The following is a 27293-nucleotide window of genomic DNA, read 5'->3' on the forward strand; positions in this document are numbered from 1 at the left end:
AGCGAGCGCGAAATTTTTATTGGACTTAAACCAAATATTACGTAAAATGTAGCCCAAACGTACTTAACTTTTTATTTGTTGACAAATGCAAAAATAAGGGCATATAGTTTCTGAATACGCGAGCGACGCGAGCGCGAAAATTTATCGGACTTAAACCAAATATTACGTAAAATGTAGCCCAAACGTACTTAACTTTTTGTTTGTTGACAAATGCAAAAATAAGGGCATATAGTTTCTGAATACGCGAGCGAAGCAAGCGCGAAAATTTATCGGACTTAAACCAAATATTACGTAAAATTTAGCCCAAACGTACTTAACTTTTTGTTTATTGACAAATGGCAAAATATGTATATAGTTTCTGAATACGCGAGCGAAGCGAGCGCGAAATTTTTATCGGCCTTCAACCAAATATTACGTAAAATTTAGCCCAAACGTACTTAACTTTTTGTTTGTTGACAAATGCAAAGGTAAGAGCATACGGTTTCTGAATACGCGAGCGAAGCGAGCGTGAAATTTTAATTATTTTTTAAGACTCAAAACCAAAATTACGTAAAATGTAGCCCAAACATACATTTTCATGAATGGGGGGACTAGGTACGACACACCCGATACATGTACGTCCATGCGAAAACCCCCGCTCGCAATTACAAGTCGATAAAAATTAAGTTAGATAACGTATAGCAACGTCGTCAAAGCTAAGCTTCGCGGACCACTTGGAATGCCTCCAGGGACCACCAGTGGTCCGCGGACCACCGGTTAAGAACCACTGCTATAGTGTATACAGGGATAATCGTCGGTTTTGTGTTACCATTTCATTAAAGTTGTCTCAAAGGGGCTTCAGCGTGTTGGCTTCGGCCCCACGTTCGCCTTCCAAAAATCCGGGACTCTGTAGTCCCGAGGTCAGAAAGAGACATACAAATAATAATCTTCCACGCCGATTTCGGCAACGGCGACCACTTCGACCCTAATGGCGTGCGTGTGCTCTCATGTGGCTGGAGTATCCAATTTTGTGCGTGAAAATCCGCGCACACTGCGGACATGTCAGGGTACCAGCCACAAAGTTGTAGTTGATAGCCACAGGTGGTCGAGCTTTCAACTCATCTCGTTTGGCATCCAACTCAAAAAGCCGGCGTGCTTCAAAGTCAAAGACTTTGGCTTTAACGCGGCTTCTCCAGTCTCTGCGGTTGGATGCCAGATTCTCCCACTGAGACGGTTCAATGGAATGCCACATACGCTTCAATCGTAATCGAGTCGGGATTGAATTTCAGTCGAATCAAGTCGAACGTGAATCGTATGGCGCTTAAGTAAAATTAGGAGAATCGGGCCCCAGGCTGTTGCCATTTTTCGCCTAAGGCCGCTATTTCTCTAGCCTTTTAAGAGTGTTGACGTCAACATAGCGACGTTTAGGCTACCTGTCCACCGGAGCGGAGCTAGGCTGCGGAGTGGAGAAACTGAGAAATATTAACCAATAGCATTGCACAAAATCTCCGCTCCTCAATCCTATGCTATCCAGCCTTAACCGTAGCGTTCAATCATTGCGTTCAATGGACATTGATGCTTGGCACGCGACGTCAAAGTCGCGTGTGTGCAACGTAGGTGCTGCGCGGAGAGACGCTATCGCTCATAAAACGCCAGTCATTGGATTGCATAAAGTCCTAAAGCCTTTCGATGGTCTAAGCTGCGCCGTTTTGGTTTCGAGTAATCCCTTTTGAGGAACCTAAGCCATTATATCGACCGTTTTGCTAGAAAACCTAGCTATATTGATCGAATGTCTCCTGTCGTTCATTAATTCGTTAACAAGGCGTAATTGTATAAAGCATGAAACGAAACGCGTTCAGAGATGAAACGTCAAACAGCAAGCAGCTGTCAAATATTTTTGTTTGTCATCTTCAACACAAACTTTGCGGAGTTATTGTGAATTAAAACATCGAAAATGTCTGAAATGGAAGTAACAGAGAGTGGGAACGATTGTTCCAATGATTTGTGTAAGTAGTAATATATCGCTCATCCCAAGAAAAGTGTTTAAATGTGCGATAACCTACACCATGTCGACCGGCTGTTCTTCAGCGCATATCTTAGTCTCGTTTGTTTGTTTCTAGTGCTTCTGGATCGCGTGTTTCTGCGTCTAGGCAACGCGGACAGTGATGATCAGCTCGAGAGCTGCCTAAACAGGTTCCTTCCTCCTGTCATTTTGAAGCTTTCCTCACCATATGAACAGGTCAGGGTTGCTTTATTTACACACACCTGTGAAGCTTGCGTCGTTAATTTATCCAAAATATGTCATAAACAGACGTGTTCGACATATTCCTTACTTTTTATCAACAAAGTTATCAGTTTTCTTTGTGTTACTATGCCAACCATCCCTTCAGTTACTATTTGTTTATATGTCTGAATGTATGTAGGTGCGTACCAAAGTGATGGAGTTGTTGGTACACGTGAACAAGAGAGTGAAGTGCCGCGCTGATGTCCAGCTGCCGGTGCAGACACTCTTACAGTTGTACATGGAGCCCACTTCTAATAGCTTCATTGTTGTAAGTATTTTAATGTTTTTCTTATAATATGGTAATAGTCTACACCAGAGACTAACAGGATCTGAGAAAAATCTGACAAAGAGCTTGTTAGAGTTGATTAGAAGAAAAAGGATAATGTGTTTGTACTCAGGATCTTTAAAAATATTGGCTTGATGTCAATGGCTTTTAAAGATGTTTTGTCACATGAAATCAGGATGTACATATTTTTGCTGTGTCATCTAGAGCGTAAACACAGTCAGAAATAAATATTTACTTAGATCCTACTGGCATAACAATTTAAATAGAAATTGTATAAGGATTCTGTTGTTTGAATTAGTATACTGCTAGATAAATACCACAATAGATTATAATATAAAACATAATCAGACAGTGAGAGCAACACATAGATAAGTTTAATGTCATGATTTTTTATTAATCATAGTTATTAATCATAAATGCAGTAGTATCATGGTGATTAACATATTTTTTAACCAACTAACAAAGAGGAGGTCCTCAAGTCACATGTTTCTATGTTTTATTATTCCAGAACTTCACAATAATTTATATAACAATGGGTTTCCCAAGGCTGCCTCATGATCAGCAGCTCAGCTTGGCTCCGTCTCTGTTGCAAGCCATTGAGAACAAACCACAGGGACATCAAGATGGGTGAGACTATTTTGCTTAACAACTACATCAGTTTACCAGCTAATTCAATCTAGTGTTTAGGTGGAGTAATAAATCTCAATTTTATGCCTAGATTTTGTCTGTGACTGTTCTATCTCTGTATCCAGGATATGAACCTAAATACATGCCCAATTTTAATCTCAATAAAATCAGCAGTTATAATATTATAGTTCGGCCATTCAGAGAATGCGTTCCTGACACGTCGCGATTGAACTGACGACGTAACTTTGCAATGGCGTTGCAGTTACGATAAAAATATTTTTGCTGGTTGTTTACCGTTTTAACAATTGAGGAGCATTAAAACAACATTATTATATCAATAATCAATGAATGTAGTTACGTCGTCAGTTCAATCGCGACGTGTCAGGAACGCATTCTCTGAATGGCCGAACTATAGTAGCAAGAATTTCATATAGAAGATTGTATGCTATATTCTAACTCTCAGAACCCCAGACGAAAACCATTGTCATGTTGAGAAGCATGTTTGCTTACTATGTTTTAGCAAAGAGAGCAACACATCCTCCTTCATTGTCTTATTTTGTCTATGTTCTTTGTTACAGTATTTTAATGCTAGTCATGCCGTTGCTGGGCAATATCAAAGAAAATGATCTGAACTTGAAGGAAAAGCCTAAAGTTGCCAACTTGATACTCAAGTTTGCCACTGATGTGCTACTTCTGCCATACAGGTAATTTTGAGACTCTATTTTTAGTAAAATATTTTCTTTTTCTACACGCTTTCTTTCTAAAGCTACACATGTTGGGAATTTAATGTTATATATGTATATATTTAATATGTATGTATGTATATATTTTATTTATTATTGTCCATATATTCTATATATATATATATATATATATTTATATATATATATTTCTTTTCTTTGCATGTAGATAATATCTAATAACTGCACCTACCACTGCTATTTCCCCACCATCCAAAGGTAGACTGGGAGAAAACGCCTAAGGCGTTAAGTCCGCCATTGTACTATTTGTGCAAAAAGTATTATAAATAAATAAATAAATAAATATATTGGAACTTGATTGATTTCTAGTAAAGATAGTTATAGTTGGGAAAGTTTTGAGACAAAAGTTTTTTTGTTTCTTTAAAGTCTTTATTTTTTATGAATTTTAGGGCACTACCAAATCCTGGAGAGAGTGAGTTTCAAATCCCGCCCGGTATGAGCATGAAGACGTACAAACGCATCGTCGACAAGAATCAGTTAAATCCTAACCAGTTGGAAGAGGTAAACTAAACAAGAAAATACTTAACTGAAATTGCACATAAAATGCCCTTTTTATCTGTAATTCAGGTACTTTACTCAAACTAACAACTGAATGACCAATAAGGGCATTATTATTTGTAATGAAGTCAATGTTTATTTGTGTGCTTAAATATAAGGGTGCATCTACACGTTGCAAGTAACTCGCGCATGTTGAGGCACATGCGCAGTTGACATGGTTACATGTGCGGATCCAGCGACTCACGTGCTCTGTTGCGTTGCGCGCGTCACTTGCGTATGTTAACTTGCTCCAGCAACATGCACCGTGTAGACGTACCCTAAGTAATTATTCTTTGTATCTATAAGAGATTTTAAAAATATTTTCATCTTTATATTTTCAGATGAAGTTGTCCATAGTGAATTTTATAGCCAAGGATATATTCAACATGAATGATACTTTGTTGACGTTGATCGTTGCCGCGGCGGATTCGCGGTTCAGTGTTGCCAATTGCGCGAATAGCCCGCTTATTAGGGTTAACAGGTAAAAAAACTATTACATTTTATTTCGATTGTTTTATTAACGGCTTCAAATGGGCAAATTGGTATTACATTTTTTTATAATGGGTTCAGTTAATGAAATGGTGTGTTCAATTAATGGGTGTTCCGCAAGGTTGCATTTTAGGTCAACCTTAACAAAATACGACAGATTATCATCTAAAACCTCGTCCCATTTATCAAAAGAATAGACAATATAATAGTATTTTTTTTTATATTACAGTTCCGTAGACTGGTCTCTGCCGTCAGTGGTAGCTCCATTGTACTCCCTATATTTGGGCACTTGGGGAGGCATGAAGGTACCTCCAGATGACCGCAAGGTAAGTTAAATCTTCCGTATATTGTAATTAATCCTTTTTATTATTATAAACTTTATTCTGTCTACACTTAAGTTCAATTTAAGTTGGCGAGTTTGAAGTTAATAGACTAACTGATCAATGTGTAAATTCATTTCTCAAAAATCGACTGCACATCCAAACTGCATAGTTTAAGTTACTTAAAGATTGTCTTATTAAACTGACTATTTCCAGTCGTCAGATGACTAACTAACGACTTTCATGGCATTTTATTAATTTTCCTAGGTACCAGCTTGCACGAGGCTGCGTTTGAAACTGATACAGTATTTGAACAAAGCCACCGGCCCGGCGATTATGTTCCCTCATTGTGTGCAGGTAAATTGTATATACTGCTTTAATTTATCAAAATATATGCGATTAATAATAAATTCATTACCAACCATTTCATTCAATTACGGTCCAATTAAAAGTTTTTTGTTTTAAATTATTACAGGTTGTATTTTCATCCCTGTTTGATCCAAACACAAATTCAAGGTTAAGGAACCAAGCTTTAGTGTTTCTTCTAAATGTCATTAATGGGTGAGTCAATAACAAAAATATATTACCAACTTTTTACAGCATTTTGTGCTGATAATAAATATTGTGGTTTGTATATCGGAAAGCATGCTAAATTCGTCACTGGTCGCGTCTTTTGAATATCTTTGGCAGTCGTAATGGGTTTAGAAGCCAGAAAGTCTGACAACCGGTATTACTGAGAGGTATGGGTTGCCCGGATAAATGGGTTGAGGATGTAGGATAGATACGACAAAAAACTCTGGTATATAGATGGATCTGTTTAGACTGGAGACAGAACCCAACAAAATCGTTGACAATTTAGGCAGATGATTAACAATACATACTATTGATATGAAAAAACTCAAAAAACTCTGGTATATAGATGGATCTGTTTAGACTGGAGACAGAACCCAACAAAATCGTGGACAATTTAGGCAGATGATTAACAATACATACTATTGATATGAAAAAACTCAAAAAACTCTGGTAGGTATATAGATGGATCTGTTTAGACTGGAGACAGAACCCAACAAAATCGTGGACAATTTAGGCAGATGATTAACAATACATACTATTGATATGAAAAAAACTCAAAAAACTCTGGTAGGTATATAGATGGATCTGTTTAGACTGGAGACAGAACCCAACAAAATCGTGGACAATTTAGGCAGATGATTAACAATACATACTATTGATATGTATTTTACTGTGACACATTTATTTCAGTGGCGACGAAACTCAGCTGAAGAAGGTAGCGACAGTATTCCTGCAAGGATTGTTGAAGCTCATCCGATCAGACGAGCACGCTGAACAGCATCCTAAGGCCTACATGTGTTTAGGTTTGTACTGCTGAGATATATTGAATCTTAAGTCTTTCATGCAGAGTTGAAAATTGCATAACATTTTTACCTGAAATGAATTAGGTCCAAGGAACCATTTATGGTTAGAGTTACGTCATTATCAACAGGCAAAATTGCGCAACTAGATACCTTGAAAGATTCTTGATGTGCTAAATTAATAGTGCTTAAAATTTTATAACTACTACTTACTTAGTATCTAAGGCCGAAACTCGCCGACAAGTTTCTCCAAAACAAGATTTCTTAAAACAACTGTTTACTATTTTTCACGTATATTAGTGTTATATATATATATACTATTTTTCACGTAGTTTTCACAGTAAGCAATTGTTTTGAAATTCTGACGTTTATGTTGTCGGTGAACTTTTAGCTATGGGCTTTATATTTCATTTGTAATTTATAATGCCTATGTTACCTTTTTTCTTTACATGCAGGTCGTCTAGCAATGAAGTGTCCAGACACGATAAACAATCAGTTCGCGTTACTAGAGGAGTTGGTGAAGAAGATTCCAGAAGCTGTGCCCGAAATGAAGACTGCGCTCAGAGACGCGCTGCTCGAGATGTCGGCTGGCTTCAAGATTAATGCTGAAGGTAAACCTAATTAAATTATGAAATCTCATCTTCCCATACTATAAAGGCCAAAGTTTATATCTCAAATGTTTGTTCCTCTTTGAAGCAAAAACTACCGTATGAATTTTGATGAAACTTCGAGTAGTATAGCTTAGGTATATCAGAGTAACATATAAGCTTAGTTTTAGCTACGTGCGAGAGGTAGTTTCATTGATAAATGGGCTGTCTAACACTGAAAGAATTTTTGTAATTGGACCAGTTGTTCCTGAGATTAGCACTTTCAAAAAAACATACATACAAACAAACTTTTCTGCTTTATAAAGAAGTACAGTTTTCATGTTTATTTTTCTTAACATTCACAGTAAAAGCGACAACCTCCACTGCGTCGGCCAGCACATCACAAGGCGACAAGATGGATGTGGATGACAGCACTAAAACCAGTCCCTTCGACGAACCACAAGCGTTGGCACTGTTCGCATTGTTGGACCAGTAAGTTATATATTCTAACATAGTAAACATGTTAATCTCACGAAAGTGGGTGAGTTATACTTTTTAGTGTAAATGTGCATGGAAATTGTCCTGCTGAGCGCTCCTGAGTTTTAGGTATGAAAAAAGAAACTGCGTTACCGCACTGTCAAAAAACTGATTTCACACTACCCTGTTTTTATTATGAATGAGTACTACAGATTTTGACTGGGTTTGTATTGGTCCACGTAAACAGCATAAAGTCCGTTCCACACAAACGCTGTAGTTATTTGGTAACGCCCATTTTTGACACCCTTGACTAAGTTACCTATTGATTGATTGAGTTACCTCGGTCACTGTTCACAAAGGGCTTACGATGCAACATACACTCTGTACCTACAGCGGGATATTTTTTTTCGATTTATTTAGTCACAAATATTTGCCTGATAGCATTTATGTATTAAGTTAACATTTTTAATTTTTTCCGTTTAGTTTTTCCCCTAGGTTAACTAGGTATTTGATTAAAAAAATGCTTTTTTTCCCTAGGTAGTAGGTTTACCTATGTGCAAAGTATAGTGCATGCAGTGCGTTTCTTTAAGTGATGAGGCACTTAGAAATAAGTTTAAATGCATAATTTAAATGTAACCATGTACTCATGGTTGGCGAGCCAAACAAAATAAATACATTTGATGATTCCCACCAAAAGAAAGACTAAATTACGAAAGTGAACATAACATAATTATCTCCGTAGCTACATGCACAGTGAAGAGCCAATGATCCGGTACATCGCGATGCGTTACTCCGCGGCCGTGTTCCCGCAGGACTATGTGCCCTCTAGATATCTGCTGTTATTGGCCAGTGGAGACAGGTATGCAGTTATTTATTTTTATTTGTGAATGTTTCTACGCACATGGGAGAGAAACACAACAGGAAAGAAAAAACTTACTTTTCAATAAAATAAGAATTAATTATAATTAGCCGTTAGTTTTGCTCAAGAATTGTAGTTTTCTGACGCAAGCTTCATAACGTCAACAGCAAAACGAATTGTTTCTTGTTTGCCCAAGCACTTCACACAGAATGCCCACTTCGCATTAGTGACACATGTAATTACAAATCTTTAGAGCCACGTAATAATTGTTCCCGGCTTCCTTGACAAAAAAATCTTAGACCATATCAAGAAAATATAGTATCTTGTTTTTTATATTTATTTTTTTGACATAAAAAATATATTTACCATTATTATATTTCAGTCAAGACGACATCTCAACGGAAGCACTAAAATGTCTATACGGTACTTCACGAGCCAGCGAAATAGAGGACGCAGTATTCAACGTGTCAAAGAAAGAAGCATCAGTAGTCACCATAGACGAGGATTCTTCTAAGAAAGACAAGGACAGAGCTCCGGAAGTGGAAGAGTTTAAAGTGCCAAAGTTTAGGGAAGTAGTGAACTACGTTTGGGATCAAATGCAGAAGAGGAAGAAGGGGTCCAATGCTAAGCATCGGTTTGTGGTCGGCAATCAGGTGCTGCAGTTTCATCCGTTGACTTATCAAGAGGTACGTAATATAACTAAGTTAATATGTTTTTTCAATGCCTCTATCGGTTCATATGTCTGAATGCATCACATATTTTTTGACAGTCATCAATTTTCCATGTCTTTGTTTTATATAAATGTCATACGCAACATACTTACTGTGGTTACTGAGTGCAGAGAATGAACACGGATTTACATAATTACTTACTGATCGTTTTAAATGAATTGATAGTACAATATAATAGAAACTCTCATTGTATCTGTATTTCTTTTTTGCATTTTCGTTCTAAATTCACATGCAAGTCTTAAATAATCTAGACACACGGCAGTGTGTCCGCCAAGTTCGAGCAAAAAAAGCGACACACCGGCCGTGGGTTATATTACACGAACCATTTCGGGCCAAATTCGACCCCCCTGTAACTCAAAATCTATTTTATTTACGCATATCAAATTTCTAGTATCTGTTGAGACCCCCTCACTTATCTAAAATACAAAATTTCATTAATGTACCTATTGTAGGTCTTGAGATATTGACGTCAGAAAATCGCTATTTTTACTATACACTCACTGACTGACTCACTCATCAAAAACCTAGACCACTTCCAATGGTCGTATTGACTTGAAATTTGGCATGGAGGTAGGTCTTTATGTCAAGGTAAAGGGAAAAATCTGAAAATGGCCAAGTGTGAGTCGGTTTCAAAATAATGAAGGTGTTTTATACCCGGTGTAAATTTATACCCCTAAGGAACTAAAACGAACTAAATTTATCTATATTTATATAATATATCTTCGAATGGTACAAAGGTTTGTATTTAGTCAAAGTAAAGTAAAAATCTGAAAACGGCCAAGTGTGAATCACTTTCGAAAATAACGAATGTGTAACTTTGATCCACGAACATAATATATGATAACATGTCATGTCAGTCAGTTGGTAAATCTAGTCCATTTAGTTAATCTAGTTCATTTCTTTGTAAGAAACATAGTGCATATTAAAAAATCTAAAAGATAGTATAAATGAGACATTTCTTTAACTAACTTCATCATAAGAAAAAAATAAAATGAACAACCTTACAAAAATAAATGAAATCCCACCCAAAACAAAAATGTGAAAGACTGCCAAGTTCGATAATATGGGAATGCTTCGCCTATAAAAGAAGTGAGATCTGAATAGGTACCAAGTTCCATACACATACCTCAATTAAAAATAGTTACTTTTTAATGATGTTACTTGGCAAGTTTTAATAGAAAATTAAATACTTGATTCATTGCGTTTAGTAGATTTATAACAAGGTGTATGAAAACTTGCCAAGTAACATCATTAAAAAGTAACTATTTTTAATTGAGGTATGTGTATGGAACTTGGTACTTATTCAGATCTCACTTCTTTTATAGGCGAAGCATTCCCATATTATCGAACTTGGCAGTCTTTCACATTTTTGTTTTGGGTGGGATATATATTACTAGCCGTTTTCCCGCGGCTTCACCCGCGTCCCGTGGGAGCTACTGCCCGCACCGGGATATAATATAGCCTATGATACTCGCAGATAACATAGCTTTCTAATGGTGAAATCATACTGGGTGTCCCATAAGTCCTTTGAAATCTAAATTTCGAATAAAATTTAAATGGCGCGCGGGAATGGCATGCGGGGTGCGGGGATAGCATCAACGGTCTTTGGGAATTCATTCGCCATTGAAAGTTTTACCGGAGCGGACCGTGGTTTTTGTGTGCGTGAGTTTTATCACATCAATGATTCGGCCACCATTGCGCGGCGTAAATTTAGAGAGTATCGCAATTTGCGCTCGTTTAATGACTGTCCTAGTGTTCAAAGCTAAATTTTATTGTATCTACAGATTCTCCGCTACATGCGAATGTGCCTGAACCGCGACGCTAACTTAAAGGACTGTTCGAACCACCCGAACGCGAAGTCGCCGCTCCTCGCGAAATACTTCTATGATAACCTGCTCAATACTGAAGTGTTGGAGCGGTACCTTACTATGATCACTTCACTGTTGAATGCTAGTCCAGGTATTTTTGTCATTTATTTATTTCATTTTTAAGCGCACAGACTTATAACATAATTAAATCAAATGTATAAACAGAAAAATTCTAGGTTTTTTGTTCGATAAGTTCCTGATATGCTTCAGTTTTGTTCAGAGACTTTATAAGTAACTGGTGAAATTGGCCGTAAATGTTTTAAGGGTAATTAGTAGAAGTGCTGCCCTTCGTGGAATATTAGGATATTTATGTGATTTTTTATGATATGTTCTAAAGCCTGAAATGCGGCTACGGCCGGCCGTAATATATTCAAGAATGAACTGTTGCCAACCTGTTATCCTAAAAATAAAACTAATCGAAATTAGAGCGATAGTATGCTTACTAATGATACTCAAAGTGACAAAAAAATAATGTAACACAATTTATAAATCATATTTAACTGTACACAATTACTTTCACTATAACAAGCTTCATAACTTTACCTTCACAGAAATCATGCCACTATCATGCTTCTTGGACATTGTCGGCTGTGTACCAGAAAAAATGTCTTCAAAATACACAAGTCTACTCCCATTCCTACGCAACTTATTCACCACCAGCACCAAGGAGGATATTCGCGAAATAGCATCAGTTATTTATGCCATCATCACTGTCAATACCAGCGAGAAATCTGCTATAGACAAGGAGATCAAAGAGTTTGTAGTACAAGGAAAAAGTAATAAGAATTTGGAAGCACAATGTGGGTATTTGTCGGCCGTGTCGAACTTGTGTGAACGATGCGTCGTGTTGGCGAAGAGGGGAAAATTTGGGGGCAAAGGATTCAGTCCTGCTAATTGGGAGCCGTATCAGGAAGGCGCTGTTGTTTTTGGTAAGTTTTATTTTTGAACCTTTTATATGGAAAGGTTTTCAAAATTGCCAAACAACCATGACTTGAGTATTTTACAGTTAGGACAGTATTCCCTATAAGATTAGAAAAGAGATATTCATAGGTTACCCCTTAACTTTTACATCGAATATTTTGCCTATTTCAACTGAGCCAATAGTTAATTTTGATAAAGGGTCAGTAACCCTAATATAATATGTATGTTAGTCATTAAGGTATATATCTATGGGCCAATGCAAAAAAAAGGTAAAATAAAGGTATTTGATTTGATTTGATTAACCCTAATAATCTAATCTCTATAGTTCGGCCATTCAGAGAATGCGTTCCTGACACGTCGCGATTGAACTGACGACGTAACTTTGCAATGGCGTTGCAGTTACGATAAAAATATTTTTGCTGGTTGTTTACCGTTTTAACAATTGAGGAGCATTAAAACAACATTATTATATCAATAATCAATGAATGTTATTACGTCGTCAGTTCAATCGCGACGTGTCAGGAACGCATTCTCTGAATGGCCGAACTATAATATCTGCTTAGTTTTTTTTTTTTTGTATTTTTAATGTGTGCTTCTGTAAGTATATAACATTAACTTTTCTGCTATATTCCTTAATTCGTTTTTGTATTTTGTACGTTGACTTATGTAGTCTATATGGGTCATTTCACCTCCACAGCAAACTTCCTATCAAGTCCACAACCGCTTCTTGTAAGCTCGTCATGTTCCGCCATTTCTCTCCTCGCTCGCTGTAGCGGCTTACCTCTGCTCAATACGTCAGCTAAACAGGACGAGTTACTGAAGAGTGATAACCCTTTCAATGTTAATAAGAGCGATACGAATGTTGAAGAGGGCGATGTTACCAAGTTTATTGTTGCTGATAGGTGAGTGAACGTCTGTACTATTATTACAAAGAGGATTTTTTTTTGTCTGCAGTCGAAAGGCTCCGAAAGTATTTGAAATAGGAAAACGTAGCGTAAGCCTTAATTAATATTTTATGCGTAAACGGGAAGAAGTTGAAGGGTAACGATGAGATCATGTAGTTCCATGTTTAACCGTGAGACAAAGCTCTAAACGACATTGTTAGATAGCTTTTTTAACTAGGAAGGCTATAATAGGTTATTGTCCATCCCGGTGCACGATGTCGTTCCTACTGGTCGCGCATAATTAATAAATATAATTCAATGTAGTCACTTTCCAGAATGTGGTTTGCGTGAGGAAATCAAGGGAGGTTTGATGTAACAATATCTCACTACTGTCCTATATTGCTTGCACAAGTCTAGTGATGTAAAATGAAAAAAAACGATTTGTTTTTTTTTCACTTTATTGAAAAAAAACATGAAAAAAAACTTTGCATCGTTGTTTTTTTTCTAAATTTGGTTTTTTTTCTAGCCTACTTTTTAGTTCAATTTTCAAAATTTCCCTTTCGTTGAGTTAATATCAATGAATGTTGCCAATATTTTCATGAAATTTGGTTCTGTTTTATCAGAAAAGTACCGTAGATTCAAGAATAAACCTAAGACTATTATGTAACCTTAAGTATTAATCTTTAACGGTAAATGCCCTAACAATTTTAGAGTTATTATACCTACTCTTGAAAAAAACATGGCCCAGAAAAAAAACAGTTTTTATCTGTTTTTTTTTCAAGGTGTTTTTTCACACTAGAAAAAAAACGGTTTTTTTGCAACACTACACAAGTCCATATTTTATGTTTATGTATTTTCATTCAGATTGTTCAAGATAGTTGGCAACGCAAAACTGCCGTCGAAGTTAAAAGAGAGGGCGCTGTTCACGCTTGGCCTGCTGTGTTGTGGAGAAAGATTATCTTTTGCCAAACAGATCGTCATGGGATTCCTGCAAATGGCTAAAGATGTAAGTTATATTTTTTCATTGTATATATTCATCAAAATATACATACTGCTGTTGAGAGAACTAAATGGGTGCTCATTTTGTTCTTTCCTTCTTTTTGCTCCGTTCGGAACGTTCTAAATTCAAAACAAGGTTGGTGTTCAATGTCGATATTTTTCTTTTTTTAGAGCAAAGAGTTTGAAATACATTTGCAAATAGGCGAATCGCTGGTTTTATGTGTTGAAGGCGTTAATTCTAATGAAAACAGGGATTTGTGGACCGAATTGCCTAAAGAGGTAAGGTTTTATTTGCAATACATATAGTGCTAACATGTGCTATTTGGCTTATTCCAAAATTTTCTGTAGGACAAAAAAATATATGTAATTTTTTTTGGATAGGGTACGGCAAAAATAAAGAATATGGAAGCATTAAAAGAAAATGATCAACTGTTAGAGTGGTTACTTCATGAGCTCTTCAAGATTGGCAGACATCCACATCCACACTCCAGACAAGTAAGTTACACAATTCATTTAAAAATAAATAATTGTTGAGTTCTGTTTTTAAATTTAAACAATAATTTATTCTATTTTTAAATTAGTGGAGTTATTAATATTTGTGTTTAAATGTTTTGTTTAGGCGACCAGTATTTGGTTGTTAGCTTTGCTAAAGAACTGTCCAGAACGAGAGCCGATCAAGAGCAAACTGCAAATATTACAAGATGTCTTTATGGACTTCTTATCAGAGAATAGCGGTAAGATATGAATCTTTTGATTTATCATTTTTCGTCTTTTTCAAATTCCTTTTGCGAATATATTTACTATTTTTGCAAAATTTCACACTTTAAACTCATGAACCACTCAAACACTGGTTCAGTAGTTTTGACGTGAAAGTGCGACAGGCAAACAGACAGACTTACTTTCGCAATCATAATATTAGTAAGAATGAGATATAGTTTGTATGAGAGAAATACCAGTTTGATGTTTCAGTCTCTTTGCCACTTTAAAATTAAACATTTTGCTCTCCTTCAAAACCACAATAACAATGTCATTAGTAGACCAAAGAGCATTAACTTTGACGTTGAATCCCTTGGACAAATATAAAAAAATAACTAACTACTAATTTACTTAAATTATCACAATTACCCACAGACATAGTACAAGACGTAGCCAGCAAAGGTCTGTCCCTAGTATATCAGAACTCAGACGAGAGTCAGAAACAAGCCCTAGTGGGTCAGATCATCGAACAGCTGACGAGTGGCAAGCGGTCTGTGGCGCAGGTCACTGAGGATACTAAGATATTTGAGGAGGGACAGCTGGGGAAGGCTCCTACTGGGTGAGTTGGTGCTTTAGGGGTACTTAAAGTTATATGCTTATGTATTTCCCCCTTGTATACTCCTTCTGTGTTCTTTGCCTATGAACTCCCTCAGTGTTCTATCCCTATGAGCTTCCTCAGTTTACTATTTACTCTCCTTATGTACTCCCTCTACGTACTTTTTCTCTATACTCACTTATGAAACTCCCTAATTTCCCTAATGTTTTCCCTTTGCTTCCCTATGTAATGCCCGTATGTACTCCGGCTATATACTCCCTTATGAACTCCTCCCCTATATACTTCCCAAATGTACTCACATATTTCTTTACTTATTCTTCCTATGTACTTCCTTGTTAATGATTTGCCGTTGCATTATAAAATTCGTCTCAGAGGCCGACCGAGAACGCATCACCCGCGTCGGCCGGCGAGTCAGAACAAGTAATTATTTTTTAAACAAGACATAATATTAACTCTCTTGTTTTAGCGGCAACCTGTCTACGTACAAGGAGTTGTGTTCCCTGGCATCAGACCTGAACCAACCGGACCTGCTGTATAAGTTCATGCACCTCGCACATCACAATTCCATGTGGAACTCTAAAAAAGGTTAGTTCGAAATATTGTGATACAAAAACAATATGTAGAATTAGGAAATTCTCTTTCGTTGATTTAAGCAACAGTTTAACAACTCCCGTGACCCAAAGGCTTTGGGATTTAAAGTTTTGGATGACGGTTATAGACTATAACCGTCATCCAAAACTTTACTATAACTTATAGTTAATGTTGCCTTCCTTTCGGGCAGACTCTCCTCAGGTGAAAGCGACAAGGAGGGTGATGAGGATTTTTATATGAATTTTGTGTTATTTATTTTTCTATGTAAATGTAAAATACGTTTTGTTAAAATGTTTAATAAATATGGGAATTCATGAAAATTGTAACAAAAATCTTCAATGGCAATCTTGGCAATGAAAAAAATACGAACCGATGTGACGTAGTGGATCAAAAAGTAGAAAATGAAGAATCACAGCTAATAACATCAATATTTACCTTCCCCCAGGTGCAGCGTTCGGTTTCCACTCAATAGCTCTACAAGCAGGTGCCCAGTTGTCCGAGCACCTGCCGAAGATAGTCCCGCGGCTGTACCGCTACCGGTTCGACCCCACGCCGCGCATACAGAACTCCATGCAGAGCATCTGGCATGCCATAGTGCCCAATACTACCGCTACCGTAAGTTTTATATCCTCAGGTGCAGCCGAAACTGACAGCCTTACTACAAAAACTTAAACATCTGTTGAACACTTGGCAAAAAAAGTGTGGCTGCAAAACGGACCTTATTTCAACGTCATAATCAGCAATTTTTTTAGACAAGTGTTCAATAGACGTTCACAAGTTTTTGTGGTACGACGGTGAATGTTTACACTATATATCGTTGCAAGCACCGTCCATGTATCGGAAAGCACGATAAACTAGTGGTTTCCAGCTGTCATTTTAACGTCTTTGGCGGTCGTTACGGGTAGACAGAAAATCTGAAAATCAGTCTTATCATAGAGTATCGGGTGGCCCAGGTCAGATAGATAGCTACTCAGCCGCAAATAAGTATTACAAGCAGGTGCCCAACTATCCGAGCACCTGCCGAAGATAGTCCCGCGGCTGTACCGCTACCGGTTCGACCCCACGCCGCGCATACAGAACTCCATGCAGAGCATCTGGCATGCTATAGTGCTCAACACTACCGCTACTGTAAGTTCATCATCATCTCCCGGGCCTTTTCTCAACTATGTTGGGGTCGGCTTCCAGTCTAACCGGATACGGCTGAGAACCAGTGTTTTACAAGGAGCTACTGCCTATCTAACCTCCTCAACCCAGTTACCCGGGCAACCCGATACCCCTTGGTTAGACTGTCGTCAGACTTACTGGCCTCTGACAACCCGTAATGGCTGTCAAAGATGTTCGAATGACAGCCGGGACACAAAAATCTGCATATGGAAGACAGCCTAGGTAGCAATATATATGATATCGTAAACTACATTATTTTTCAAGATATAGAAGTCTCTATTTGGCCAGATGGTCTGTCAGTCCTCAGTAACTAAAAGGTGACCACAGTTTTGTTAAAATTCCTCTATCAACAAAAAACAATATGTTTCTTGTTCAGGTACATAAATACCACAAAGAGATCCTGGACGACTTAGTGGCGAATTTGACATCAAATCAATGGCGAGTGAGGATGTCTTGCTGTAATGCACTCGCTGACTTATTGAGGTAATTCAACATTACAAATAAAATATCATGATTGTGTTCAATATTTGGAAGAACCCTGTTAGGTTTAGCAATAGCATCAAAATCACATACCAGAGAAAAAAAAACTTGTTTTTAATCGGTGTCAAAAATGTCTTCATTAACATCATCACTCCAGAGTATTTTGAAAATCATTGTTATCCTTCTGCCCATATACCAATTTTATTTGGAGCCGTTTTATTTGTTTTCTCATGTCACAAGTACCTAATTAGTTAATATTTAGAAATTCAGTAAGCAATTTTTAACTAAATAAGAAGTAGGAATTATATAAATACAAATTAATTACTTCATATTTTGTACAGAGGCGCACAAAGTTTACACGACTCATTGGAGCAGCTGCCGACTATTTGGTCACAACTGTTCAGAGTAATGGATGACGTGCATGAAGGTACTCGACAAGCGGCTACCTCTACTGCTAATGTACTGTCTAAGGTGAGAATAACTTTTGTAATAAAGTCTAATTTTAACGTAAAACAAGAATGTAGGTACACGGTATTAAAGATGTATCATTTACAATCTGTAAATGATGAGTTTTTTTATATGTTTGTCTATACCTATTCAGTAGCTTTGGGTCTTTTGTTTAGACTTTATTACATGAACCATTGAATACCCATATTGGAACATATTGTTTGGATCTCATAAATCATTTTTTTGAGAACTTTATTGTCAGAAATTTTAATTTCGCTTCATGTAAAGTGCTTGATATTTTTTCTAATATTTATTATTATTTTAGCTATGTATCCGAGCGGCAGACGTAAGTACGGGCAAGGACGGAAAGCAAGTTGTGTCCGTAATTCTACCTGTGCTACTGGATACTGGCATCACCAATCTAGTGAAGGAAGTCAGGAGTGTCAGGTATTATAATATTTTTTTTTACGTATACGTAATGATTTTGATGTAAAAGGTACGTACTTTGGTTATGTACTTAGTTTACAGGTTCCAGCTCGAGTCTGTCAGGCTATCCTACCTGTCCACCGCGCTAGCTGATACTGCCACACGAGATGTGTTCAATACTAAACCAGTCCCACTCCTACAGCTTACAAACAGTATCGAAGCTAGTGACAGCGGCGGGCGACACACTGAAGCCGTTCCTACCGCGCCTGATCCCCGCGCTGGCTGATACTGCCACACGAGATGTGTTCAATACTAAACCAGTCCCACTCCTACAGCTTACAAACAGTATCGAAGCTAGTGACAGCGGCGGGCGACACACTGAAGCCGTTCCTACCGCGCCTGATCCCCGCGCTGGCTGATACTGCCACACGAGATGTGTTCAATACTAAACCAGTCCCACTCCTACAGCTTACAAACAGTATCGAAGCTAGTGACAGCGGCGGGCGACACACTGAAGCCGTTCCTACCGCGCCTGATCCCCGCGCTGGCTGATACTGCCACACGAGATGTGTTCAATACTAAACCAGTCCCACTCCTACAGCTTACAAACAGTATCGAAGCTAGTGACAGCGGCGGGCGACACACTGAAGCCGTTCCTACCGCGCCTGATCCCCGCGCTGGCTGATACTGCCACACGAGATGTGTTCAATACTAAACCAGTCCCACTCCTACAGCTTACAAACAGTATCGAAGCTAGTGACAGCGGCGGGCGACACACTGAAGCCGTTCCTACCGCGCCTGATCCCCGCGCTGGCTGATACTGCCACACGAGATGTGTTCAATACTAAACCAGTCCCACTCCTACAGCTTACAAACAGTATCGAAGCTAGTGACAGCGGCGGGCGACACACTGAAGCCGTTCCTACCGCGCCTGATCCCCGCGCTGGCTGATACTGCCACACGAGATGTGTTCAATACTAAACCAGTCCCACTCCTACAGCTTACAAACAGTATCGAAGCTAGTGACAGCGGCGGGCGACACACTGAAGCCGTTCCTACCGCGCCTGATCCCCGCGCTGGCTGATACTGCCACACGAGATGTGTTCAATACTAAACCAGTCCCACTCCTACAGCTTACAAACAGTATCGAAGCTAGTGACAGCGGCGGGCGACACACTGAAGCCGTTCCTACCGCGCCTGATCCCCGCGCTGGCTGATACTGCCACACGAGATGTGTTCAATACTAAACCAGTCCCACTCCTACAGCTTACAAACAGTATCGAAGCTAGTGACAGCGGCGGGCGACACACTGAAGCCGTTCCTACCGCGCCTGATCCCCGCGCTGGCTGATACTGCCACACGAGATGTGTTCAATACTAAACCAGTCCCACTCCTACAGCTTACAAACAGTATCGAAGCTAGTGACAGCGGCGGGCGACACACTGAAGCCGTTCCTACCGCGCCTGATCCCCGCGCTGGCTGATACTGCCACACGAGATGTGTTCAATACTAAACCAGTCCCACTCCTACAGCTTACAAACAGTATCGAAGCTAGTGACAGCGGCGGGCGACACACTGAAGCCGTTCCTACCGCGCCTGATCCCCGCGCTGGCTGATACTGCCACACGAGATGTGTTCAATACTAAACCAGTCCCACTCCTACAGCTTACAAACAGTATCGAAGCTAGTGACAGCGGCGGGCGACACACTGAAGCCGTTCCTACCGCGCCTGATCCCCGCGCTGGCTGATACTGCCACACGAGATGTGTTCAATACTAAACCAGTCCCACTCCTACAGCTTACAAACAGTATCGAAGCTAGTGACAGCGGCGGGCGACACACTGAAGCCGTTCCTACCGCGCCTGATCCCCGCGCTGGCTGATACTGCCACACGAGATGTGTTCAATACTAAACCAGTCCCACTCCTACAGCTTACAAACAGTATCGAAGCTAGTGACAGCGGCGGGCGACACACTGAAGCCGTTCCTACCGCGCCTGATCCCCGCGCTGGCTGATACTGCCACACGAGATGTGTTCAATACTAAACCAGTCCCACTCCTACAGCTTACAAACAGTATCGAAGCTAGTGACAGCGGCGGGCGACACACTGAAGCCGTTCCTACCGCGCCTGATCCCCGCGCTGGCTGATACTGCCACACGAGATGTGTTCAATACTAAACCAGTCCCACTCCTACAGCTTACAAACAGTATCGAAGCTAGTGACAGCGGCGGGCGACACACTGAAGCCGTTCCTACCGCGCCTGATCCCCGCGCTGGCTGATACTGCCACACGAGATGTGTTCAATACTAAACCAGTCCCACTCCTACAGCTTACAAACAGTATCGAAGCTAGTGACAGCGGCGGGCGACACACTGAAGCCGTTCCTACCGCGCCTGATCCCCGCGCTGGCTGATACTGCCACACGAGATGTGTTCAATACTAAACCAGTCCCACTCCTACAGCTTACAAACAGTATCGAAGCTAGTGACAGCGGCGGGCGACACACTGAAGCCGTTCCTACCGCGCCTGATCCCCGCGCTGGCTGATACTGCCACACGAGATGTGTTCAATACTAAACCAGTCCCACTCCTACAGCTTACAAACAGTATCGAAGCTAGTGACAGCGGCGGGCGACACACTGAAGCCGTTCCTACCGCGCCTGATCCCCGCGCTGGCTGATACTGCCACACGAGATGTGTTCAATACTAAACCAGTCCCACTCCTACAGCTTACAAACAGTATCGAAGCTAGTGACAGCGGCGGGCGACACACTGAAGCCGTTCCTACCGCGCCTGATCCCCGCGCTGGCTGATACTGCCACACGAGATGTGTTCAATACTAAACCAGTCCCACTCCTACAGCTTACAAACAGTATCGAAGCTAGTGACAGCGGCGGGCGACACACTGAAGCCGTTCCTACCGCGCCTGATCCCCGCGCTGGCTGATACTGCCACACGAGATGTGTTCAATACTAAACCAGTCCCACTCCTACAGCTTACAAACAGTATCGAAGCTAGTGACAGCGGCGGGCGACACACTGAAGCCGTTCCTACCGCGCCTGATCCCCGCGCTGGCGGGCGCCGCGGGCGAGCTCGAGTCCGCCAGGCTGTCCTACCTCTCAACCGCGCTAGCTGATACTGCCACAAGAGATGTCTTAGACGATATGAGAGCTAATGCTGCTAAGCACCATTATACTACTGATACTGTTGTTAAGGTAAGTTTGATATAAAATCATTGAGTATTTTGTTAAAAAAATATAACTAAACTTAACAATTCCGAGTTCAGAATCCTAATGCCCGAGTCACACCGGAATGGTAGCGGTCGGCAGCGGCGCCGCGAGCGGCTGCGCGTCTCACGACTTGTGTTGATTTTTCTGCCCGCGGCTGTCAGTGGCCGCGTGACCTATTCAAGCTTTTTAAGAGATACTGGTCTTTTAAGTATGGAGTTAGTTAAAAATTATTTCACACTGAAAGTGCTCGCCGTGTCGCTGCCGGCCGCTGCCACTCCGGTGTTACTCGAGCCTAAAAGAATACTCCATTGATCAGCTCTTCCAGATGTATTTCAGATTTTAAAAAGATGGTGCAAAGTTCAAAGATACATGAGCAACTTAATTTTTGCCAACACTAGTGGTCCATTTTGTTCTATTGTACCTAAATAGCCTGCTAATTACAATGGTCTATCTGTTGATTTGCTTCCTAGGGATAGGATTTAGACATTGACCCATACAAGATTTGTCGAATTCAGTCAAAGTGAGGAAATCCACAGAAATATAGTTTATTGAAACCCACCGAAAGTCGATAATGGTACCATTCGGAAAGCACTCCAACAATCACTATATTAACACAGAAGAAAACAAAAACAATTTCGAAGACTTATCTTCCTTATTCTCACCAACAGTGCATGACATACGTGGACATAGATGTGATGAAGGAAATGCTGCCACAACTTTTAGAGCTGATGAAATCCCCGCAGCTTGGCACCAAAGTCTCTTGTTGTCACTTCATGGTATTAGCCGCTCATTACTTACGCGCCGACCTAGAGCCGGTGGCAGGCAAAATCATGTCCAGTCTATTGAATGGGACTTTCGATAGAAATTCTACTGTGAGGAAGAATTGTGCCGAAGCTTTGGGTCAAGTTTCCGCTTTTGCTAAGGTGAGTTGAAGATGGATGAACTCTTTACATCATAGTACGGTAGACTGTACATCAGTGGTAACATGCACCTTAATTCAATAGTATTAAGTACAATTTTCCTATAAAACTGTTACCACTGACTGAGGTTTCAGGGGTCTGTACCTAAAGGGTAAAATGAGACCATATTACTAAGACTTCTCTGGCCATCTGTCACCAGGCTGTGTCTCATGAGCCGTGATATTTAGACCGGGAAATCACAAATGATGTATAATTGTTGCTAAAATAACAAATACTGGAAATTGGAACAAAATAAATATTTTAGGTGTACTCCCATACAACAAACGTCATTTTTGGGCGGTTATATATTTAACACGCGAGTCCAACACTTGATTTGACGGTTTTCCGATTTTTTCAATGATACATAATTTCTATTGTTGTACCATGATTTCCAGTTCAGTTCAGTAGAGAAGCTAATGAAGAAACTAGTAACACTATACGAGACGAAAGAGGACGATACTTCTCGTTCGGCCATCGCGCTGTGCCTCAGGTCTATATCTAAGGCTAAGATGGAGCATATTAAGGATAATGAGACCGTGCTGGCTCCTATGGTGTTCTTGGCCATGCATGGGCCTAAGGATGAAGGTAAGTGAAAAGGGCTTAAAGTAATATTTAATCTCGATTGTTTATTTTGAAGGTTTTTTTTGGTTGTTAAGGAATTATTATGTTGTCACTATTTCCAATTGTGCGTCTCTAAATGTACTACAAACACAAGTTTTGTAATTCATTTATAAAGAAAACTGGTAAAATATAATTTAGGGCAGATTTTTTAATCACTAGATAACTTTTGTTTGAAGAATATAGTTGACGTTTTGACAACTTTTGTACAGTAAATATGATGATTTGAAAATCGTTCCTAACAAAAATAGATTCTGCGTATTTGATACCTATTTGTCTAAATAAAGTTGACTATGTTATCTGTTTAAGACTATATATTTTTGTAACTTTTATTTAGCAAATCAAGCTAGTTAATTTAATTTTCTAACTTTTGTTGTTTCCATCAGAATCATCAACAGTAGAGATGTTCGAGGAGATATGGACGGACATAAGCCCGGCGCGAGCGAGCGGCATCAAGCAGCACCTGCCCGTCATACGCGAGGAGATCGAGAAGTCGCTCAACTCCAGCAGCTGGACTAAGAAGGTTCAGGTACGTTGGGAAGCCTGTGTTTGTAACTCACTTAATGATGTCTGTACCACCTTTTGTACCAAAACATCGGACTTGAATTATTCGAACAAGACTTACTTAAATATATTTTAAACTATAAAACTGTGCCTAAAGAATTCTTTAGGTATTGAAACTTGGCTACAAAATAGCGTTTTTTTATGTCATAATTTACAAAAGACAGCCTCCAAAGCGCACACCCTTCACCTATCGAATCTATAAGTCGATGTAAATTACCGAATAAGTATTGTGCAATTCGAGAATCGAGTTCTCGTATATCGATATTTTACTAATGTCTATCAGCATTAATATAAGCGTTGTATATCAGATAATGTGACACCTATCTACGAATGCCATCAGTAACTAAATTTTACTATCATTATTTAACACTTCCAGGCAGCAAACGCAATAAAAACAATATGCAAGGAAGTATCGTCAGGTCTGGGCGAACACCGAGAACAACTGATCCGCGCCATGTTGGCGGCAGTGCACGGCAAGACGTTCGATGGGAAAGAACATGTCATTGAGGCGTTAGCTGAATTGTGCGCGTGAGTTGATTTATATGTTATTATGCTCCTGCTCCACCTGCGTCTTAACGCGTAAAATTTTGGCGTTACGCAGATGTGGCCAACGTTTTAATGGCATTTTATACAAATGGCATTATTAATAGCATTAAAAGTTAAGCGATAACTCGGGTGTCGGTTTTTTGGACACATCAAAGGGTTTTAGTGCGTAGCTTAGAGCGCTAAGTGATGTTGGCTACATTAATGCCATCTCATTGCATGCATGCAAGGACGAGTGTAGATACTTTGTTTAAGCGGTAACTGCATTTTACGAGCACGATCATGGAATGGTCAAATGAGAAAGCTTTAGTTTTTAGACTTATTTTGTGTGTCTGAGTTTAACCTCTTTAATGTATGTTAACGCGTTACTTCATGAGGGATTAACTCTTTGCGGCATTGTAACCTAAGTGTAGCCAACACGCATTTTTAATGCAATAAGTAACGTGTAGTTGGCCATTGACATTAACGTTAACGCTAACGCAGGTGGAGCAGGAGCATTAGAAATGCACGAGAATATTTAAAAAAGAAATAAATGTGAAGGGGAATAGACATTAAGAACAATAATAACTATATTTTTGATTTTGATAATCAATTTATATGTATATGTATTACCTTTTAAATTCACTTTAATTGACATCCGAATTAAGTAAGTGGGTATAATTGGTTTTGAAAATGTTTGGGCATTAGATTCTGTCTGTCTAAGGGCTGATTTTTCAATCGCCAGATAACTCCTATCTGAGGAGTATTTTTAACGTTTTGACAGCTTTTGTATGGAAAATATGTCAAACCGCCATATTTATTCCTCAGATAGAAGTTAACCGATGATTGAAAAATCAGCCCTTAGACTGTCTCAAATGCGCTCCAGCCAACTTCCTTGGAACCATCTTGATATGCTTAAAAGACGGGTCGTATTATAATTGTATTTGACTTCGTACCCTCTTGTATAAAACTGGAAGCCGACCCCAACATAGTTGGGAAAGGGCTTGGAAGATGATGATGACCCTCTTATGTAAAAATTACAGAGTAAAAGAAAACGAGCCACCCGTCTCAGCAGCCCTAGCGTCAGAATGCATCAACGCATTACTAGTAGAGAGTCGCAAACAGGAGATGGTTTACAAGCGTCACGCCATCACAGCGCTCGGGCAAGCCATCGCCGCCACGCACTGCGACCGCTTCCAACAGCTGTACGACATCGTCAAGGTTATACTGTCTAAGGTAAGTCACATATTGTGATATATCACCACAAACATCATGTACTACATTACTAGTAGAACAAACAAGAGATGGTGTACAAGCGTCAGGCTAAGTATCGATAAAATAATTTGCAGTTATCGATAAAAAATAAATTATGTTGTCTTTCTCATCGCTTTACCATCACTATGTGAATTAAAGTGATATATTCCCGTTCACTGTATACTTTTTGTATTCTGTAAATTCTGTATACATACTGTATACCTCGTAAATAATTTTGCTTGCTTTGTGGTAAGAACAGTAAATCCTCCCCTAATTTCGATTTTATGATTCATATTTCCTGTAATGTTTGTAGGACGAGTTATCAATGGGCAAGGAATCTGACGAGGAAGACAATGAAGGCGCGAGGCAGCGACGCGAACAACTGACGGCGCTTAAAGAAGCCGCCTACGAACTGCTCGGCAAAGCCTGGCCTAAGGAACCTGACACGCAAGGTACACTAATATCTATGTAATAATGTTGATTTGTTTAATAAAAATTATATTTTTTTGTCTTTTTACCAAGGGGTTGTTAAGAAAATTCAAAACACAAAAGTAGCTTAGCATTTATATACACCACTAATCTACCATTAACGTCAGGTTTGGCTATGTTGAAAAATATCAAAATCAGCAGTAAGTGAACTTTTAATTAATAGAATTCTAGAAGTTATTTTCTTTTCACTTTATGCTACACGTCATAACTGGGCAGTAGTGGTGCATAAACTATCCAGCAGTACACTTTAAACTACCCACCTATACAAATAGAAACCATCTACTTACGTCTTTTAAGACTGGATCTCGTAACAATTCACTTTAGGTTGATCATCCGGACTGAGATTCCAAATACCTAACTTACCACTTTTCTATATCTTCCAGAAAAATACCAAGACGTATTCTTCGAGCACTGCTCTAAATCCTACCCGACGAGCTCACGATCAACTCAGCTCGCCATCCTAGCGTCCGTCGCGCGGGTACTAGAGCGACTCACAGTGCTGAGCAATGTGGAGCCCATGGAGACTGATAATATGCCCGCCTCAAACCGGGATAAGGCTATTAGTAGTGTCACTGGACATGTCGTGTTGATTATTGAGTATACTTTACGTGAGTATTTTGTAATTTTTAAGAATATTACTGCTAAGCTTCTTTGGTATTGAATATCTAATTATAGTTTCTTAAAAATATTATGCTACTGTAGTCGTCTTTATCTTTGTTTTTTTTTGTACACTCTGGTTCAGAGAGCATTTTTTTAAGCCTGGAGACCGAGACACTAGGAATATTCAGTGTAAATTAGGTAGACGTGTTGTTAGGCAACAGATATCTTAGATTCTCATTTATCTTTTTAATGTTACAGAGAACAGTAATCAAGTAAGGCACAGGAGAGATGCGCTCAACATTATGGAAATACTTGTAAAACAATTAAAAGGTATATACAGATATGCACTACACTTTCTCCATTCCGAAGAATTTTATCTTCTGATTATACTCACTTTTAATTTATTTTCAGATCTCAACAAAACAGAGGAGTTGGATAAGCTACGAACGATCTACCAATCGTACGTTCAAGACTTATCAAAGGACTCGTCACACGAAATTCGAACCAAAGTGGACAGTATCAAAGTGCATTTTAAATAGTACACGCGTATTTATTGTCGTGAAAACCAGTAATTAAAATTTTGACAACATTTTCTTGTTTTTCATTTTATTATACTCTAAAACAGAAGTGTGGTGTATGCACACGCAAGAAGCGA

The 27293-nt window shown here is 39.3% G+C and overlaps 1 protein-coding gene across 1 annotated transcript; it reads left to right on the forward strand.

Moving 5' to 3' along the window:
- Positions 1 to 1849: 1849 nt before the first annotated feature.
- LOC124630199 (proteasome adapter and scaffold protein ECM29) lies at positions 1850 to 27229 on the forward strand. Its single transcript, XM_047163940.1, has 38 exons — positions 1850 to 1985; positions 2100 to 2218; positions 2403 to 2531; positions 3058 to 3176; positions 3755 to 3880; positions 4327 to 4438; positions 4816 to 4955; positions 5193 to 5289; positions 5551 to 5640; positions 5759 to 5844; positions 6547 to 6659; positions 7112 to 7267; positions 7609 to 7735; positions 8463 to 8579; positions 8962 to 9265; positions 11095 to 11269; positions 11730 to 12107; positions 12797 to 13001; positions 13848 to 13989; positions 14154 to 14261; positions 14364 to 14477; positions 14602 to 14716; positions 15114 to 15297; positions 15761 to 15879; positions 16331 to 16500; positions 17426 to 17532; positions 17871 to 18000; positions 18302 to 18423; positions 21398 to 21617; positions 22301 to 22555; positions 22987 to 23176; positions 23596 to 23738; positions 24150 to 24301; positions 25339 to 25531; positions 25863 to 26001; positions 26422 to 26646; positions 26897 to 26968; positions 27050 to 27229. Exons 1-38 carry the CDS (start codon positions 1934 to 1936, stop codon positions 27175 to 27177), a joined length of 5673 nt encoding a protein of 1890 aa, XP_047019896.1. The 5' UTR covers positions 1850 to 1933; the 3' UTR covers positions 27178 to 27229.
- The last annotated feature ends 64 nt before the right edge of the window (positions 27230 to 27293 follow it).

This window comes from Helicoverpa zea, chromosome 5 (assembly GCF_022581195.2).
Source record: "Helicoverpa zea isolate HzStark_Cry1AcR chromosome 5, ilHelZeax1.1, whole genome shotgun sequence".
NCBI lineage: Eukaryota > Metazoa > Arthropoda > Insecta > Lepidoptera > Noctuidae > Helicoverpa > Helicoverpa zea.

Excerpts from the sequence above, each read along its gene's own strand:
- LOC124630199 (XM_047163940.1), top strand. The coding sequence starts at position 1,934 with ATGTCTGAAATGGAAGTAACAGAGAGTGGGAACGATTGTTCCAATGAT. Across the intron at positions 3,177-3,754 it reads CCACAGGGACATCAAGATGG|TATTTTAATGCTAGTCATGC; the intron begins GTGAGACTATTT and ends TCTTTGTTACAG. Across the intron at positions 4,439-4,815 it reads ATCCTAACCAGTTGGAAGAG|ATGAAGTTGTCCATAGTGAA; the intron begins GTAAACTAAACA and ends TTATATTTTCAG.